A 16,261-nucleotide genomic window follows, 5' to 3' on the forward strand; every position below is an offset into this window, starting at 1 on the left:
GGCCAAGGGAGATACTTAGCCTCCCCCCCCCTGAATGGTTGAAGAGAGTGGGGTTGGGAGGCAGGGTCCCAGGAGGCAGGAGGCTTGGTTCTGAGCTTACTTGGTTGAACTCTGCAATGCACATCGCGTGGGGCCTCGGTGCCTATGGCGGTGTAGTTGGGGTGTATAGATTCCAAAAGACTTGCTGGTTCTCGCAGCCTGGCAGCTGGGGGACAGCTCCTGGGACACAGTGGTAATCTCATATCACTGTATTCTTGGAGTCGAGGCCAGAAGAGGGAGCAGTGTGGGGACCCCATATGATTTCTAACACTGTCTCTGTCTCAGAGCCCAGCAGAAGGCAAGACCCAGGGCAAAGTGAACACCAGGCCTGGGAAGGTAGGAGCATGGGGGGATGGCAAATGGAGGCTGGCAGGGGGCAGTGCCTGGGGACAAGGTCTGAGGGTACCTGCTGTGCTTTCTCAGGTCATCCTCTTCTCAGAGCCTGGCTGCCAGGGCAGAGGCAGGGAAGTCTGGGGAGACACCTCAGATGCCTCAGGCTGGGCCCCTGTAGCCTCCATAAGAGTGGTACGAGGCTGGTAAGTGGGGTGTGCCCAGGGAGCGGGGTGGGGGTGGGGCCCTGGCTGTGAACCTGGGGTAAGGAAAGTGTTGAGACTCATCCCCTGGGGCCTCTGGGTCCACAGCTGGATACTGTACGAACAGCCAGAGTTCCGGGGCCAGAAGCTGCTGCTGCCTGAGGGGGATGTGGAACTCAGAGCCCTGGCATCCTCATGGAGTACCCGAGCCATCGGCTCCCTGAAGAGGGCTGTGAGGGTGAGTGGTCAGTGCCTAGAGAGGTACCCTCTCAGGGGGCGATGGGGCAGAGGTCAGAAGGAGTCAGTACGGGGTACCACTAACCTCCTGGCCTTGGAGCCACAGAGAGAGGGAAAGACAGCTGGGTTGTGCAGACTGATGAGTAAGTGGGGGATGCACTCCTGGGTAAGCAGGCTGGGGAGGTGTGAGATGGTGCTAGTTCCGAATTAGGTCAGAGTGATGGGGGGAGGGGGGCGTGGCACACGCCTGTAATCCCAGCACTTGGGGGGAGGCAGAGGCAGGTGGATCCCCGTGAGTTCGAGGCCAGCCTGGTCTACAAAGTGAGGCCAAGACAGCCAAGGCTACACAAGAGAAACCCCGTCTCGAAGAAACAAACAAAAAAATTAGGTCAGAGTGGCAGGAACGGGCCAGAGTCACCCACCACTCTGGGCAAGGTTCCATGGAGTGTATTCCTTTACTTGTTTATAGACACTTCCCTCTCTCATGTTTGTAATTAAAAGTTTTATTGCATTATTGCATTTGTGTGTGTGTGTGCGTGCGTGCGTGTGTGTGTGTGTGTGTGTGTGTGTGTGTGTACAACCACATGCCTCAGCACGAATGAATGCAGAGATCAGAGGACAACTTGTGAAGGTCAGGTCTCTCCTTCCTCCTTGTGGGTCCTAGAGACTGAATTCTGGTCATCAGGTTAGCAGGAGGCACCTTTCCGTGCCGAGCCAACTCGTCAACCCCACAGACATTTTTCTTATCCTCTCTGTGCCGGGCTCTGTGTGGGGTTTCCCCTCCAAGAGTCATAGTCAGCTAGACTCTGAGGGCAGCAGAGCAGACTGGGAACTTGCAGACAGACCTCTGCCGGCTTCCAGAAAGGGAGAACGATGACAGGACCGGAAGGAGTGATTTCTAGCCTGGAGATGGCTATATTTTGTTGAGACCAGGTCTTAGATAAAAATCCACAATCCAGCCAGCATGGTGGCGCACGCCTTTGGTCCCACCACTTGGGAGGCGGAGGCAGGCGGATCGCTGTGAGTTTGAGGCTAGCCTGGTCTACAAAGCGAGTCCAGGACAGCCAAGGCTACACAGAGACTCTGTCTCAAAAAAACAAACAAACAAACAAACAAACAAAAATCTGCAATCCTCCTGCTTTAACCTCCCAAGTGCTGGGATGACAGATGTGTGTCACCACACTTGTGATTTTTAAGAAATGGGTATACATTTTGAAAAGCCAACCGAACTTCGAGTATTTAAAGTGAAATGGACAGCTTTACATACTACTGATGCTGAGTCTGACAGAGTGGCATTGACCACTAGAGAGATGCAGAACAATGTCAGAAACAAGACCCATCAGACCCCTGGAGGTTTGTTTGTGGGTTTTTGTTTTGTTTTATTTGAGACAGGATCTTCCCCTGAGCTCAGACTTAGCCAGCGGTTACTCCGTAGCCTCGGCCTTGCATCAAACCTCCTGCCCCAGCCTTTCCCCAAAGCTCTGCTTACAGACTTACAAATGTGAGACACTGTGCCTGGGGACATGTTTGTTTGTTTGTTTTTTGAGACAAGGCCTGATGTCAGCCTGGGATAGCCTCAGACTCACCATGTAGGCATGGCTGGTCTTGAAATCCTGGTCCTCTTGCCTTCACCTCCCAAGCGAGAGGCATGTGCCACTGCACCCAGCTAACTGTGTTTTCAGTGAGATGAGCACTAGGGCCAAGGAGCTTAGAGAAAGAGATGGCAGTTGGTTTCTTTCTTTCTTTCTTTCTTTCTTTCTTTCTTTCTTTCTTTTGTCTTTTTGTTTTTGTTTTTGTTTTCCGAGACAGGGTTTCTCTGTGTAGCCTTGGCTGTCCTGGACTCACTTTGTAGACCAGGCTGGCCTTGAACTCACAGCAATCCCCCTGCCTCTCCCTCCCCCAGTGCTGGGATTAAAGGCATGTGCCGCCACCTTCCAGTTTGGGATGGCAGTTTTCAAAGGCTCTACAGTTGTGCACGCGTTGGTGAGCAATTCATTATAAGGCACAGTAAATTCACCCTGTGTAGGAGGGCATGAGGCAGAGCCGACAAGCACAAGCTCTGAGGTTCCCCAGTACTGGGATCGCCTGATCCACACGGCACCTGTGCCAGGCATGTGGGATGTGCTGGGTTGCAACACGAAACAAAAACTACCCTTCTCTGTTCTCGGCTGCACTGCTTACATGCTGTGTGATCTTGGGCAGTGTGCTTCCCTTTGCTGGGCTTGACCTTCCTGTGTGTTTAAAGATGGAGACCACCCTTAGAGGGACTGAAAGGGACGAGGTAGAGCACGGCCTTAGCACAAGTGCAGATGATTTCTCACCTGATGAATGAGTGAGTGAATTAAAATGGTCCTAGCGAGGAAGAAAGAAAAGAAGCCTTGCTGCAGCTCGGGATGAGACGCAGGCCCGAGCCAAGGCTAGGCTGGTATGGGTATTGGGAGGAGGGGCTGGGGATGTAGCTCAGTTGCGAGAGGTCTTGCCAAGCAAGTGTGACTCATGATTTAGATTCCCTTAGCACCACATAAAACTAGGCACAGTGCCACATGCCTGTCACCCCAGCACTCAGGAAGTCAAGGCAGGGGAATAAGTTGAAGGTTGGGGCTCATGAGATGACTTGGTGACTTGTCACAGGCCTGAGTTTGACCTCCTGGCCATGCCTCATGGTGAAAGGAGAGAACATAGCCCAGCAAGTTGTCCTTTGGCCTACAAACTGCTGTGCTGTGCCTGTGCGCCTGAAGAAGTTTCAGGGCAACCTTGACTACATTGTGAATTCAAGGCTAGCCTGGACTACATAAATCTTGCCTTAAAAAAAAAAAGCCACCCTGAAGCATGGGGTGTGGTATGAGAGCCTGCCTGGCAGGTGCAAGGGCGTGTATTCTAGACACAGCACCCACATCAAACAGCAGCAAAAAGCCAGTCTGGATGGAGGTTGGAACTATACATGAAGGAACAGTCAGGAAATGGCTATCCATCCCCCCTTCACCCCCCACCTGCACTGATGCCCCCCCCCGACACACACACTGTGGGGAGTCAGCCACCGGGGCAGGAAAGGCTTTGATACTCCTGATACTCTGCAGTTGATACTCCTGATACTCTGCAGGATGATACTCCTGATACTCTGCAGGATGATACTCTTGATACTCTGCAGTTGATACTCCTGATACTCTGCAGGATGATACTCCTGATACTCTGCAGTTGATACTCCTGATACTCTGCAGGATGATACTCCTGATACTCTGCAGGTTGATACTCCTGATACTCTGCAGGTTGATACTCCTGATACTCTGCAGGATGATACTCCTGATAATCTGCAGGATGATACTCCTGATACTCTGCAATTGATACTCTGCAGTTGATACTCCTGATACTCTGCAGGATGGTACTCCTGATACTCTGCAGATTGATACTCCTGATACTCTGCAGGATGATACTCCTGATACTCTGCAGGATGATACTCCTGATACTCTGCAGGATGATACTCCTGATAATCTGCAGTTGATACTCCTGATATTCTGCAGGATGATACTCCTGATACTCTGCAGGTTGATACTCCTGATACTCTGCAGGATGATACTCCTGATACTCTGCAGGTTGATACTCCTGATACTCTGCAGTTGATACTCCTGATACTCTGCAGGATGATACTCCTGATAATCTGCAGGATGATACTCCTGATACTCTGCAGGATGATACTCCTGATACTCTGCAGGTTGATACTCCTGATAATCTGCAGTTGATACTCCTGATACTCTGCAGTTGATACTCCTGATACTCTGCAGGATGATACTCCTGATAATCTGCAGGTTGGGAACTTTGGTCTCAGGTTCTAGAAGTCCAGCAGACACCAGTGAGGACTTTGGCCTGGGGGAGGTCAGGCTGGCTGGCCTTGTAGAGAACACTCCTCTGGTTTCTGAGGAGATAACAAGCTGGCTTTTCCCAGGAGCTCTGCTGGGCTGGTGAGACAGGGAAGTCTGCAGTGTGCATTCAAATGTCGCCCCCTTCTCCTTTCGCAGGACTACCGCACCCCAAGGATCAGCCTGTTCTCTGAGGAGGGCCTCAAGGGCAAGCAAGTGACGCTGACAGGAGACTTGAAAGATTCTCAAAGTCTGGAGAGACCCCTACGGGTGGCATCTGCCGCTGTCACTGCAGGACTGTGAGTCTGGCTATCCTGGAATCCTTTGACATTCACTGGGCCACATGCTGGGGACACAGAACAGACAAGACACACAGTTCCCCTCCTGAAAATCAGTCTGAGGGCCTGGTTCAGTGGTGCACACCTTGAGTCTCAGCACTCGGGAGGAAGAGACAGGCGGGTCTCTATGAGTTTTAGGCCAGCCAAGGCTACAGAGTCAGACTGTCCCAGGCTGGGGGTGGTGGCTCACACCTGTAATCCCAGCACTCAGGAGTCAGAGGCTGGAGGATCTTGGTGAGTTTGAGGCCAACCTGGTTTACAAAGCAAGTCCAGGACAGCCAAGGCTACACAGAGAAACCCTGTCTCAAAAAACCAAAAAGAAAAAAAAGAAAAGATGTTGAGGTAGGGGCTAGGTGTAGTCAAAGAGGCCTTCCTGGAGGAGATGCCTCAGTTGGGATGAACTAGCCAAACTACAAAAGGACAGGAATGTGTATGTTCTATTTAGATGTGATCTGGCTCAGTCAGAGTGGTCTCAGTCTGTATGTTTCACTCAGTTCTGTAATCCTGGTGTTAGAAACAGGAGTCTGGGGCTGGAGAGATGGCTCAGTGGTTAAGAGCACGGGCTGCTCCCCCCGAAGTCCTGAGTTCAAGTCCCAGGACATACATGGTGGCTCACAACCCTCTATAATCAGATCTGATGCCTTCTTCTGGCATACAGGTGTACATGCAGGCAGAACACTATATACATAATAAAAAAGGAAAAAAAAAAAGAAAAAGAAACAGAAGCTTGCCCTCAAGTACTCATTAACTATATGACTGGGGAGGGGCCTATCTGAAAGAGGGAACAGCATGTGAAAAGAGTAGTGAGAAAGCTAGCCAAGTGACGTGCTGCACTCTTGTAATGCCAGCTCTCGGGAGGGGGTGGCAGGAGGATTGCCAGGACTTCAAGGTCCACCTTGGACTGCGTCTCAAAAACAAACAAAAATAAAAGCAAAAAAAAAAAAAAACAACCAAGGCTTGGTCTGGGACTAGGAGTTACTCAGTGGTGGAGTGCACACATTTAGTAGGCGTGTGCATGGTAGGTTTAGTGAGGTCCTGGGTCCCATCCTTAGAATCAGACTAAAAAAAAAAAAAATCGGGGACTGGAGAGATGGCTCAGAGGTGAAGAGCCCTGGCTGCTCTTCCAGAGGTTCTGAGTTCAATTCCCAGCAACCACATGGTGGCTCATAACCATCTATAATGAGATCTGGTATCCTCTTCTGGCATTCAGGCAGGATATTGTATACATAATAAAGAAAGAAATCTTTAAAAAAAAAAAATCTATCCTGGCCAGTATAAACTGTGAGGGGGAAGAAAGGCGGCACCAGGGAAGGGAGGGCCTTGCTTGCCTGCAGCCTGGCTTCTCTCTGAGAACCGCTAGGGTCTGAAGCAGGTGTGCTTGTAGAAAAACTATTGCTGTGTGTCGCTGGGGAGGACCAGCACTGGAAGGGACACCCTGGACAGCCTGTTCTAGAATAGAGAGAGGATTGGGGTGTCTTCTTGTGCAAGCCCCCCCCCCCCATCAAAAGCCCTTCCTCACCTCTAAACTGCCCAGTCTATGTCCCAAAGGAGTTCAGTGGCTTCTCCGTCTCCACCCAGGTGGCTGCTGTACCCCAAACCATTCTTTGAAGACACCCCCCATATCCTGGAGCCTGGAGAGTACCCTACCTTGGAGGCCTGGGGTACCTCAGGCCCCAGTGTGGGGTCACTAAAGCCCATGAGATTGGTAAGGCGCAGGGGTGATGACCAGCAGGCCACTCTGTCCCTAGTCCTCTGTTGGGTGGCCCTGCATCTGAGGGCGGGAGATGAGAGAACACCATAGGACAGTTCCCTGGAGACTCGCTGCCCCAGAGCCCAGACTGGGAACTGGACTAGGGGAGAGGCGGGATTAGCCTGAGGTATGGGGTGGGGTGATCTCTGGCCCGGCTTGTCTGGGCTAGCATTTAAGCCATGTCTCCTTTGCAGGGCTGCCCAAGCGTGGAAAAGCCAGGCGAGCCCAAGGTAAGGGGACAGATTTAGGATCAGGGTTTATTTGGTGTGTCTGTGTGGTAGTCACTGTGGCGCGGACATGGGATAAGGGCCGTGTCGGGCAGAAGGCGGGCTTTGGAGGGCAGGCCTCAAGGCTCACTAGGCACTGCTTTGGTGTGTGAATCAGGCCTGAGGGCAGAGTAGACAGGCAACAGTGCTCAAAGGGAGTGAGGGTGGGGCTGGGAGGTGGGGTGTGGACGAGGGACAGGACACTCCAGGCTGGCTGGGGTTGGGTAGAGTCGGGTGACATCTCTCATCTGGCACCCCTTTCATCCAGGCTGTGGTATACGAGGCCCCAGGTTTTCAGGGCCAGAGCTGGGAAGTCAGCGGTGACATCTATAACCTTCAGCAACCAGAGGACAGACAGAGTCCCCATCTGACCTCCGTGGGGTCCCTGCGAATTCTTGGGGGCTGGTGAGGACCTAAGGGATTTCTTCTATCTGCCCTGTCCCTACTGGCTTTTACCCTGGAAGGATGGAAAGCGATCTAGGCTGTCTGGTAGAGTGCAGCATCTTATTCATGGGTGTCTCGGCCTATCTGTCCCCTTTCCCCTAGCTGGGTAGGCTACGAGAAGGAGGGCTTCCGAGGTCACCAGTACCTGCTGGAAGAGGGCGAATACGCGGACTGGTCACACTGGGGAGGCTATGATGAGTTGCTGACCTCCCTGCGGGTCATCCGGACGGTGAGCAAGGGCCACACCCGAACTTCCTCAGCACAGTCTGAGGGAAGGAATCTGCACCCTTTTATCTGTCCACCCTTGTAGGGTGCTCCCAAGAGCTAGTGGTCTCTCTCTCTCTCCCTCCTGTGGCTCTTCCCCAGGACACCTCCCGGGGTGGGCAGCTTCCCTCTGATCTGGTCTGGTCATCCTTACGGGTTTGCATCAGTATATGGGAGAAATCTGACTGTCTCGGGGGGCCCAGGACTTTGGAGACCCGGCCGTGGTGCTGTTTGAGGACATGGACTTCCAGGGGCACAACGTGGAGGTGAGTTCCGCCCTCCCGGACGTGGAGCTAGCGCAGCACGGACCCGGCACGCAAGCCATCCACGTGCTAAGCGGCGTGTAAGTAATCCCCTCCCCAGGCGGAGGGCGGGCCCAGGAACAGGGCCAACCCCGCCCTCGCCGACCCATGCCACGCCCTCCCTGCAGGTGGGTGGCCTATGAACAGGTGGGTTTCTCAGGCGAACAGTACATCCTGGAGAAGGGCGTGTACCGCAACTGCGACGACTGGGGCTCCGGTAACTGCACCCTTGGCTCCCTTCAGCCAGTTGTGCAGGTGTGTGTCTGGGCGATGGGCGTGGCCTCGGAGGCGGGGCTAGGTGGGCGGGCGGGGCCAGATGGCAAGCCCAGGCTGCCTGGAAGGGCTGGACAGGTCGAGCGTAGCCTGGAGGGGCAGGGCATCGAAGGTGGTGCCTGGGGGGATGGCGGGGGGACCCCTGGCCAGTGAAATCACATGCTGGGCGGGGCCGAGGCGGCGGGAGGGGCTAGCAATGCCACGCAAAGGGGGCGGGGCGAGAAGGGCAGGTGGTCTTTGGGGCATTGCACCTAGGAAGGGCGGAGCTTGTAGCTGCTGGACAGCTGCTCAGCCGCAACTGCTTTGAAGCCCAGAGGTTTCAAGGCTGGCCTTCTTCAGTCACAATGCTGATCTCTCCCTTCAGGTCGGGGAGGACGATCTTCACTTTGTCTCGAAGGTAAGAGGTGGCTGCACGGGGATCTGGTGGGATCTTCACAACGTTTGTGGCAAAACTCTTTCCTTGGCTCTTCCCCTTGCCCCACTGCTCACTTTTCACTCACCTCTTCACCTCTCTGTCTCCAGATTCAGCTTTTTTCAGGCCCCAACTTCCTGGGCGACCACATTTCTTTTGAAGATGACCAGGCCTCTCTGCCAGCTTCTTTCCACGCCCAGTCATGCCGGGTCTATGGTGGCAGGTGAGCAGGAAGGGGTGGAGCACAGAGTGCAGGGAGAGGCGAGGGGCGGAGCCAAGAGACACACCCTTCAGATGATTTCCTCCCTTAAGATTAACTGTTCTGTCCTGAGTCATCGTAGAATAACATTTTAATGGGAAATATAAATTTGGAGATATTAGATAATATAGTGTAAGAGTCCCCAAAAGAAGGGCACATACCCATAACCCCAGCATTTGGGAGAGGCGGGAAAATCAATTTAAAGCTAACTTCAGCTCAGTTACACAGCAGGTTTAAAGCCGGCTTGGGTTGCATGAGACCCTGTCTTAAACAACAAAAAAAATCTTGTTCTGTTTATAACTGTACTTTAAAGAAATCTGAGGCTGGTGAGATAGCTCAAGTGAGGAAAAGCAATTTGCAGTGCAAGTGTGAGAGCCTGAGTTCAGTCCCAGGATCTCACAATGGAAGGAATCAAATTCTGTCAGTCCTCTCGTCTTCAAATGAGCACTGTGGCATGCTCATGCCCAAACACACACTCACACATTCCCACGTCTGCACACACATACATGCTCCCAAACACACACACACACACACACACACACACACACACACACACACGTGCGCACGCTCATGCACCCACATACATGCACAGAGAGACAGAGAGAGTTTGAAAAAAATCTGACCCCCTTTCCAAATTTCCAGAAACCTTCTGGCCTGGGAAGATGGCTCAGTGATTAAGAGCACTCGCTGTTTTTGCAGAGGCCCCAAGTTTGATTCCCAGCACCCTTGTGAGGCAGCTCACAACCAGCTGTAACTCCTAGACGCAGCTACTCCCTGTGAGTCCGTAGGGGTCATGTTCACTCAGACCGCCATATCAGCTATGCATACATGCAGGCTAAACACGCATACACATAGAATAAGCTGTTTGTTTACATCTAAAAGTACCCAGGCGGTGGTGGCGCACGCCTTTAATCCTAGCGCTAGGAAGGCAGAGGCAGGCGGATCTCTTGAGTGCGAGGCCAGCCTGGGCTACAGAGTGAGCTCCCAGACGTTGAGGGTTACCAGGCAGGTGTAGGATGAGCTAGACCCCGGGATCACCTCTCCCCGTGTGTTCCTTTCCAGCTGGGTCCTGTTTGAGGCGAAGAACTTTGAGGCTGACCAGCACATTGTGTCAGAGGGCGAGTTCCCCACTCTCACAGCCATGGGCTGCCTGGCCTCCACAGTCCTGGGCTCTCTCCGGAAGGTTCCCCTCGTGAGTTCTTTTTTTTTTTTTTTTTTTTTTTTTGAGACAGGGTTTCTCTGTGTAGCCTTGGCTGTCCTGGACTCACTTTGTATACCAGGCTGGCCTCGAACTCACAGTGATCCGCCTGCCTCTGCCTCCCGAGTGCTGGGATTAAAGGCGTGCGCCACCACGCCCAGCCCCTGGTGAGTTCTTAATCCAGTCCCCCAAGCAACCGCAGAAGTAGAGAGGGGAGGGCCCTGTCTCATCTCCCAATCTAGTGGGCTGGAGAAGCAACAGCTTCCAGACCCTCTCACTGTGCCCTGGACTCTGAGGCTCCTAAGCCAGCTCCCACTGAGCAGGTGTTCCTTGAGCATTCATTGAAACAGTTCCCAGAGGCACTGGGAAGTTTTAGTTTAGACATAAGACCTAAAGGTGACCGTGTGGAGTGGTGTCGCCAGAGCTGAGAAGTGGGGCCAGCTTTGGCCGAGGTGATGGCCCATTCAGAGAGGGCTGTCAGGATCAACAGGCAAGATGGCTGTGCAGCAGGAGAGACCAGAGGGACAAGGCAGGGAGGGGCTGCCTCAGTGACCCAGAAGGGAGGTCACTGTGCTGTTCCTGGGAAGAGACGGACAGACTACGATGGTCTGTGGAGACCAGGAGAGTAACTGGGTGGTGCTGAGTCAGAACAGCTGATATTTGCTGGGTAGCCCTTTTTAAAGCACTCTGGTTTGTTGGGGGTGGGGGGGTGGGACAAAGGGGTGCACAGCTGGAACCAGACAGAGCAGTCCCGTTCCCCCACCCCCACCCCCCAGGGCTGCCTAGCTATACAGCTTGAGCCACCACATGCAACTGGGCTCTGGGCACAGTTAGACCTGGGGTTGGAGCTCAGATCTTGGGCTTCCGGTCATTGGTCTTCCTGTCTGCAGCCTCAGTGTCCTCTCTGCTAAAGGGAGACCATGGTAGCATCCACCTCTTAGGGCTGTTGAGCAAGAATGGGATTGGACAATGTGCTCTGCCAAGGATCCGGCCTACAGTGAGCCACGGTGGTTATTACCCCGTGACGATTAGGTACCCTCACTTAGGCTGAACAGGAGATGATGGGGAATGAAGCCGCAGGTTTCCAGCCTGGGCGTTCATTGGTTCTTAGGACAGCCAGGCATAGTGATGCACACCTGTAATCTCAGGACGCCGGAAGCTACATAGCGAGTTCCAGACCAGTCCGGACCATTTAGTGAGATCCCTGTTCAAAAATACAATAAAATAGCCTGGGTGTGGGTGGTGCACGTCTGTGATCCCAGCACTCAGGGAGGCAGGCAGATCTCTGAGTTCGAGGCCAGCCTGGTCTACAAGAGTGAGTTCCAGGCCAGCCAAGGCTACACAGAGAAACCCTGTCTGGAAAAAAAACAAACAAACCAACAACAACAAATCAAAAGCCAATAAAATAACGCATGTATGAAGTGTTTCAAAGAGGGATGTTTGAGTCTGAGTTGCTGCCACTCCGTCACGTCCTGGCACTAAAAATATGGGGTCATTGCTTGTAGTAAATGTCCTCAGAAGCCAGGAGGCCTGCAGATCTGGGGTGTGAGTATTGGGATTGTAGGGCAGAGCCTGGGCTTGGGGGTCCCATGGCCTCATCTCTCCTCCTCCGGCCCCAGCACTTTTCAGAGCCTTCGCTGTCCCTCTTCGGCCTGGAGTGCTTCGAGGGGAAGGAGATCGAGCTGACCGGGGAGGTGCGAAGCCTGCAGGCAGAGGGCTTCAACAACCACGTGCTGTCCGTGCGCGTCAAGGGCGGTGTGTGAGTATGCGGTCGGGGCAGGGCTCCTAGCCGGGTTGGGTGATTGGTGGGATGGGGGAGCCCCACCCTCGGCCAGAAAGGAGGGAACAGTACAGACCGAAGGCCTCTGGCTCCCAGAGCTTGGTTGGATGCTGGGTCCTGAAAACCCCAGATCTACCCAATAGCCTCATCCTCCTGCTGTGGGCCCTCATCCTAGTGTGAGGGTAGAGGAGGCAGAGGTTGTTCTAACGCCTGTGCTTTGCCCTCCACCTGTGTCTGACCGTCTGTCTGTCTGTCTGTCTGTCTGTGTTTCTGGCACCTGCTGGCGCAGCTGGGTGGTGTGTGAGCACGGGGACTTCCGGGGCCGACAGTGGCTATTGGGTAGCTGCGAGATCACCAACTGGCTGACCTACAGCGGGACCCAGAGGGTGGGATCCCTCTATCCTATCAAGCAGGTAGGTAGCAAGCAGTCAGTGTGAGCGCCTGTCCTCACGTCCATCTGCGTGTTTCCCAAGCTTGGCGTCCTTCTCTCGCATCGTCCCCTCGGTAGTTTTCTCCAAATCACCTTGAAAACAAAACAGCTTTGCCCTGTCCTAAAGGACAGTACAGTCTATGCAACCAGCTTGTTCACCCCAAGCTGAAAGTCATCTCCTGTACCCACTTACCAGCAATCGGCACACATGGCTCTGGGAAGCACAGGACTTGCATGTGAGGGGACATGTCTCTAATCTGCTAGTTTAGAAGTTGGCTTCATTTCTGCACTAAGACATTTCAAACATGGCTTCTGTATTTGTGTGCATGTGTGTGCATGTGCATGTTGTGTGTAGGCAATGAGAAACAAAAATTGTATATAAGTAACTTTAATGTGTATATGTGGGGCTGGAGAGATGGCTCAGTGGTTAAGAGCACTGACTGCTCTTCCAGAGGACCTGGGTTCAGATCCCAGCACCCACATGGCAGCTCACAACTGTCTGTAACTTCAAGATCTGACACCCACAGACATGCATGCAGGCAAAACACCAATGCACATTAAAAAAAAAAAAAAAGCAAAAACAAACCCAGAAAAAAAACCCATGTGCATGTGTGTGTGTGTGTACATGTGTGCTTGTATGTATGTGTGTGTGTCCCATGTGCCCATCCAAGAGTAGGTCTGTGCCTATGTCACTTGTGGTCATGTGCCTGAGTACTCTGGAGGTGGTTTGTATGTTTTTGTGAGTACGGACATCGGGGGTGGGAGTGCCTGCTCACGCCTGTGCCAGAGAACCTTCTGAGCATATACATCTGTGTATGAGGGCACACAGATGTTCACAGACTCTCATGACAGCATTGCTGGAAGAGGTCTTGGCACATGTCTCTAACCCTTACATGGGGGAAATAAAGGCCCAGGGAAGTAGACAAGGAGTTTATCTGCAATTTGGAGCAAGCACTGTCTCTGCAGGGATCCTGGTGTCTGTGAGTGTGTGTGTGTGTGTGTGTGTGTGTGTGTGTGTGTGTGTGTGTGTGCACGCGTGCGTGCACATGCACATATGTGTCTGTCTGTCTGTCTACCTATATATTAAGGCAGGGACTCACTATGTCCAAATAATCCTAGCTGGCCTGGACCTCTCTCCGTAGACCAGGCCAGCCTCAAACTCAAAGAGATCTGCCGGCCTCTGCCTCGTAAGTGCTGGGATTAAAAGTGTGCACCATCACACCCAGCTGCTTCCTTATCTATAAAATGGGGATAGCGTTTGTGTCCTGAGTTTGTCGAGGACTCTGAAGATAGATAATGACAGCAGAGCCATTGGGCGGTGCTCTAGGGAGGAACACTCCTCAGACGATCCCAGGGGTTTCTGCAGTTCCATTTATGTCACCTCTAACAAAGCCCCTGCTGATGCCTGCACGGCCTGGTCTGATCCTTGGCCATCTAGTGTCGCTGTGCTTCTCTTTGGCTTTACCATGTACATATACATGCATTTCCCCTCTGTACATGTGTATTCATGTGTGTGTGTGTGTGTGTGTGTATCTGTAGTCTGATCAGCTGTACCTGTAGCAAGCATAGGTAGCTGGCACAGAACAGGCTGGGAGGATCTGTGTGTCAGTTATGATGTGTGACTGGGATGGCTGCGTGGACCTGTGGAATTGTTTGTGCCTTCTGTGAATCGTGCCCCCCCCCTTGTGGACTGCAGTACATCTGCCAGGGTCCCTAGGTACATGTGTAGGTACCGTGGTCCAGGATTGTGCACATGTGTTGTGCATGTGCCCTCCGTATGGGTGTATAAAAAAGGTGTGACTTTGAAGCAGGGTTGGGGAAGAGTGTGGAGGCCAGGAGGGTTTGGGGAGTGTGGGTCCCCTAGAAGGTCCAGAGTTGAGGGTGGTGGGGCATGCCTGACTGTAGCCTCTCCCTGTCGCCAGCGCCGAGCCTATTTCCGCCTGTGGAATGCGGCACTAGGGGGATTCCTGGCAGTGCCTGACCACGTGGAGGACATGAAAGCGGGCCGTGTGGTGGTCTCGGAGCCCCGAGCCGGGGGCAGCTGTGTCTGGTACTATGAAGACGGACTGTTGAAGAACCAGGTATGGTTCTGGAGCTGGTTCTGCTAAGCCCCAGGTTTGCCAACCTACCCTGGGAAGTCCCAGCCCCGTAGGATGCAAGATGCACAGAATCCAGAAGTAGTTCCTTTATTTTTCCTCACGTTAAACTTTCAAAAAACTAGTGTTTGGGTCTAGAGAAATGACACAGCACTTAAAAGCACGTGTTGCTTTTGCAGAGGACCTAGGTTCAGCTCCCAGCACAAAATCGATGCCTCCCAGCCATCCCTAACTCCAGTTCCAAAGGATTTGATGCCCTCTTTTATTTATTTATTTTTTTAATTTATTATGTGTACAGTGCTCTGCCTGCATGTACACCTGCAGGCCCAAAGAGGGCGCCAGATCTCACTGTAGATGGTTGTGAGCCACCATGTGGTTGCTGGGAATTGAACTCAGGACCTCTGGAAGAGTAGTAGGTGCTCTTAACCTCTGAGCCATCTCTCCAGCCCTTGACGCCCTCTTTTGATCTCTGTAGGCATCGGGCATGTACATGGTGCACAGATAAAATGCTCATAAAATAAATAAATCTAAAAAAAAAAAAAAAACTTGCCTAGGGCCACAGTTGTAAGGGTCAGCATTCAAAGCCAGTGTGTGAGCTGGGCCTGGTGGCACATGCCCTTAATCCTAGCACTCGGGAGGCAGAAGCAATTGGATGTCCCTGAGTCCAAGGCCAGCCTGGTCTATATAAGCAAGCTCCAGGCCAGCGAAGGCTACACATAGCAAGACACTGTGTCAAAGACGACGAAACAAACAACAGCAAACATCCAGTGATGGAAGCATAGCTTGAGTATGGGACATTTCCTGTGGGGAATGCAGTCTTATGATTTTCTGGGGCTTCAGGTGGCCCCCACCATGAGCCTACAGGTGATTGGACCGCCTAGCCCGGGCTCCAAAGTTGTGCTGTGGGCCGAAAGCCGCCTACCACGCCAGACTTGGAGCATCAATGAACTGGGTCATATCTGCAGCCAGATGTTTGAGGGCCAGATCCTGGACGTGAAGGGTAACGTAGGCTGTGTTTGTGGGAGGGGGCACCCCCAGGGAGCTGAGGACAGTACTGTCTCCAGCATTCTCTGATCGTCTCTGAATCTCACTCCCCTCAGGTGGCCGAGGTTATGACCGAGACCATGTGGTGCTATGGGAACCAACCAAGGACAGACCTTCCCAGATCTGGACTGTCCACATACTTTGAACCAATTTTTCTCACACTTTCCTCAGGAGGCTTTTGCTGGGATGAATTTGTTGTTGTTGTTTGTTTGTTTGTTTGTTTGTTGTTGTTTTGTTTTTACAGATTTTTCTGTAACATAGGCTATTTTCTACTACGGCCCTTGTGTTCAATCATATTTCTGTACCTTGATGTTGGGGTGGAGACGGGGCGGGGGGGGGGGTGGGGGTGGGGGGGGCGACGACGACATGACCCTTGCTGCTCCTCTTCCGGTTGGTTTCTCTCCCTGTACGGCCACCAGAGGGAGCTGCAGAACCAGACTATCTGGTGTGCCACCCAGTTCTGCCTCCCTGGTTGGGGACTGGATACAACCAACCATTAACCAAGCCTCTGTGGTTCGCACCCACTGCAGGATTGTGACGGGTATAGAAGGGAACAGAAGTGGGGGCCTGTCCCGCTTGGAAGAGGCACCCCAGCTGACATACACGGGAGGGAAAGCGTTGTAAGGATTACAGGCATATCTAAGGGTGAAAACTTCAAGGTTCAGTGTGTGAGAGCACAGTTGGGCAGAGCAAGAAAGATAAGAGGATCCACACCCCAGGAAGCCTTTGTCCTCATGGCTCC

General features: G+C 52.8%; 1 protein-coding gene across 2 annotated transcripts in view; it reads left to right on the top strand.

The window, feature by feature from the left end:
- CRYBG2 (crystallin beta-gamma domain containing 2) overlaps positions 1-15,796 on the top strand; it is a 31,956-nt gene extending 16,160 nt beyond the window's left edge. The window contains exons 3-20 of one of the 2 annotated variants that reach the window (XM_084785243.1): positions 325-375; positions 463-575; positions 681-810; positions 4,823-4,962; positions 6,580-6,706; positions 6,946-6,981; positions 7,286-7,422; positions 7,564-7,690; positions 7,929-8,068; positions 8,156-8,282; positions 8,665-8,697; positions 8,823-8,935; positions 10,034-10,163; positions 11,789-11,928; positions 12,239-12,362; positions 14,302-14,460; positions 15,316-15,475; positions 15,576-15,796. In XM_084785243.1, coding sequence (XP_084641369.1) covers positions 325-375; positions 463-575; positions 681-810; positions 4,823-4,962; positions 6,580-6,706; positions 6,946-6,981; positions 7,286-7,422; positions 7,564-7,690; positions 7,929-8,068; positions 8,156-8,282; positions 8,665-8,697; positions 8,823-8,935; positions 10,034-10,163; positions 11,789-11,928; positions 12,239-12,362; positions 14,302-14,460; positions 15,316-15,475; positions 15,576-15,664 — 2,076 coding nt within the window. In that variant the 3' untranslated portion in view covers positions 15,665-15,796. Of the gene's footprint in view, positions 1-324; positions 376-462; positions 576-680; positions 811-4,822; positions 4,963-6,579; positions 6,707-6,945; positions 6,982-7,285; positions 7,423-7,563; positions 7,691-7,928; positions 8,069-8,155; positions 8,283-8,664; positions 8,705-8,822; positions 8,936-10,033; positions 10,164-11,788; positions 11,929-12,238; positions 12,363-14,301; positions 14,461-15,315; positions 15,476-15,575 lie in introns of those variants that run through there. The other variant, XR_014779879.1, reaches the window with a different exon arrangement.
- Positions 15,797-16,261: the final 465 nt, after the last annotated feature.

Source organism: Acomys minous, assembly GCF_964271855.1.
Source record: "Acomys minous genome assembly, chromosome: 6".
In the NCBI taxonomy this organism is placed as follows: Eukaryota; Metazoa; Chordata; class Mammalia; order Rodentia; family Muridae; genus Acomys; species Acomys minous.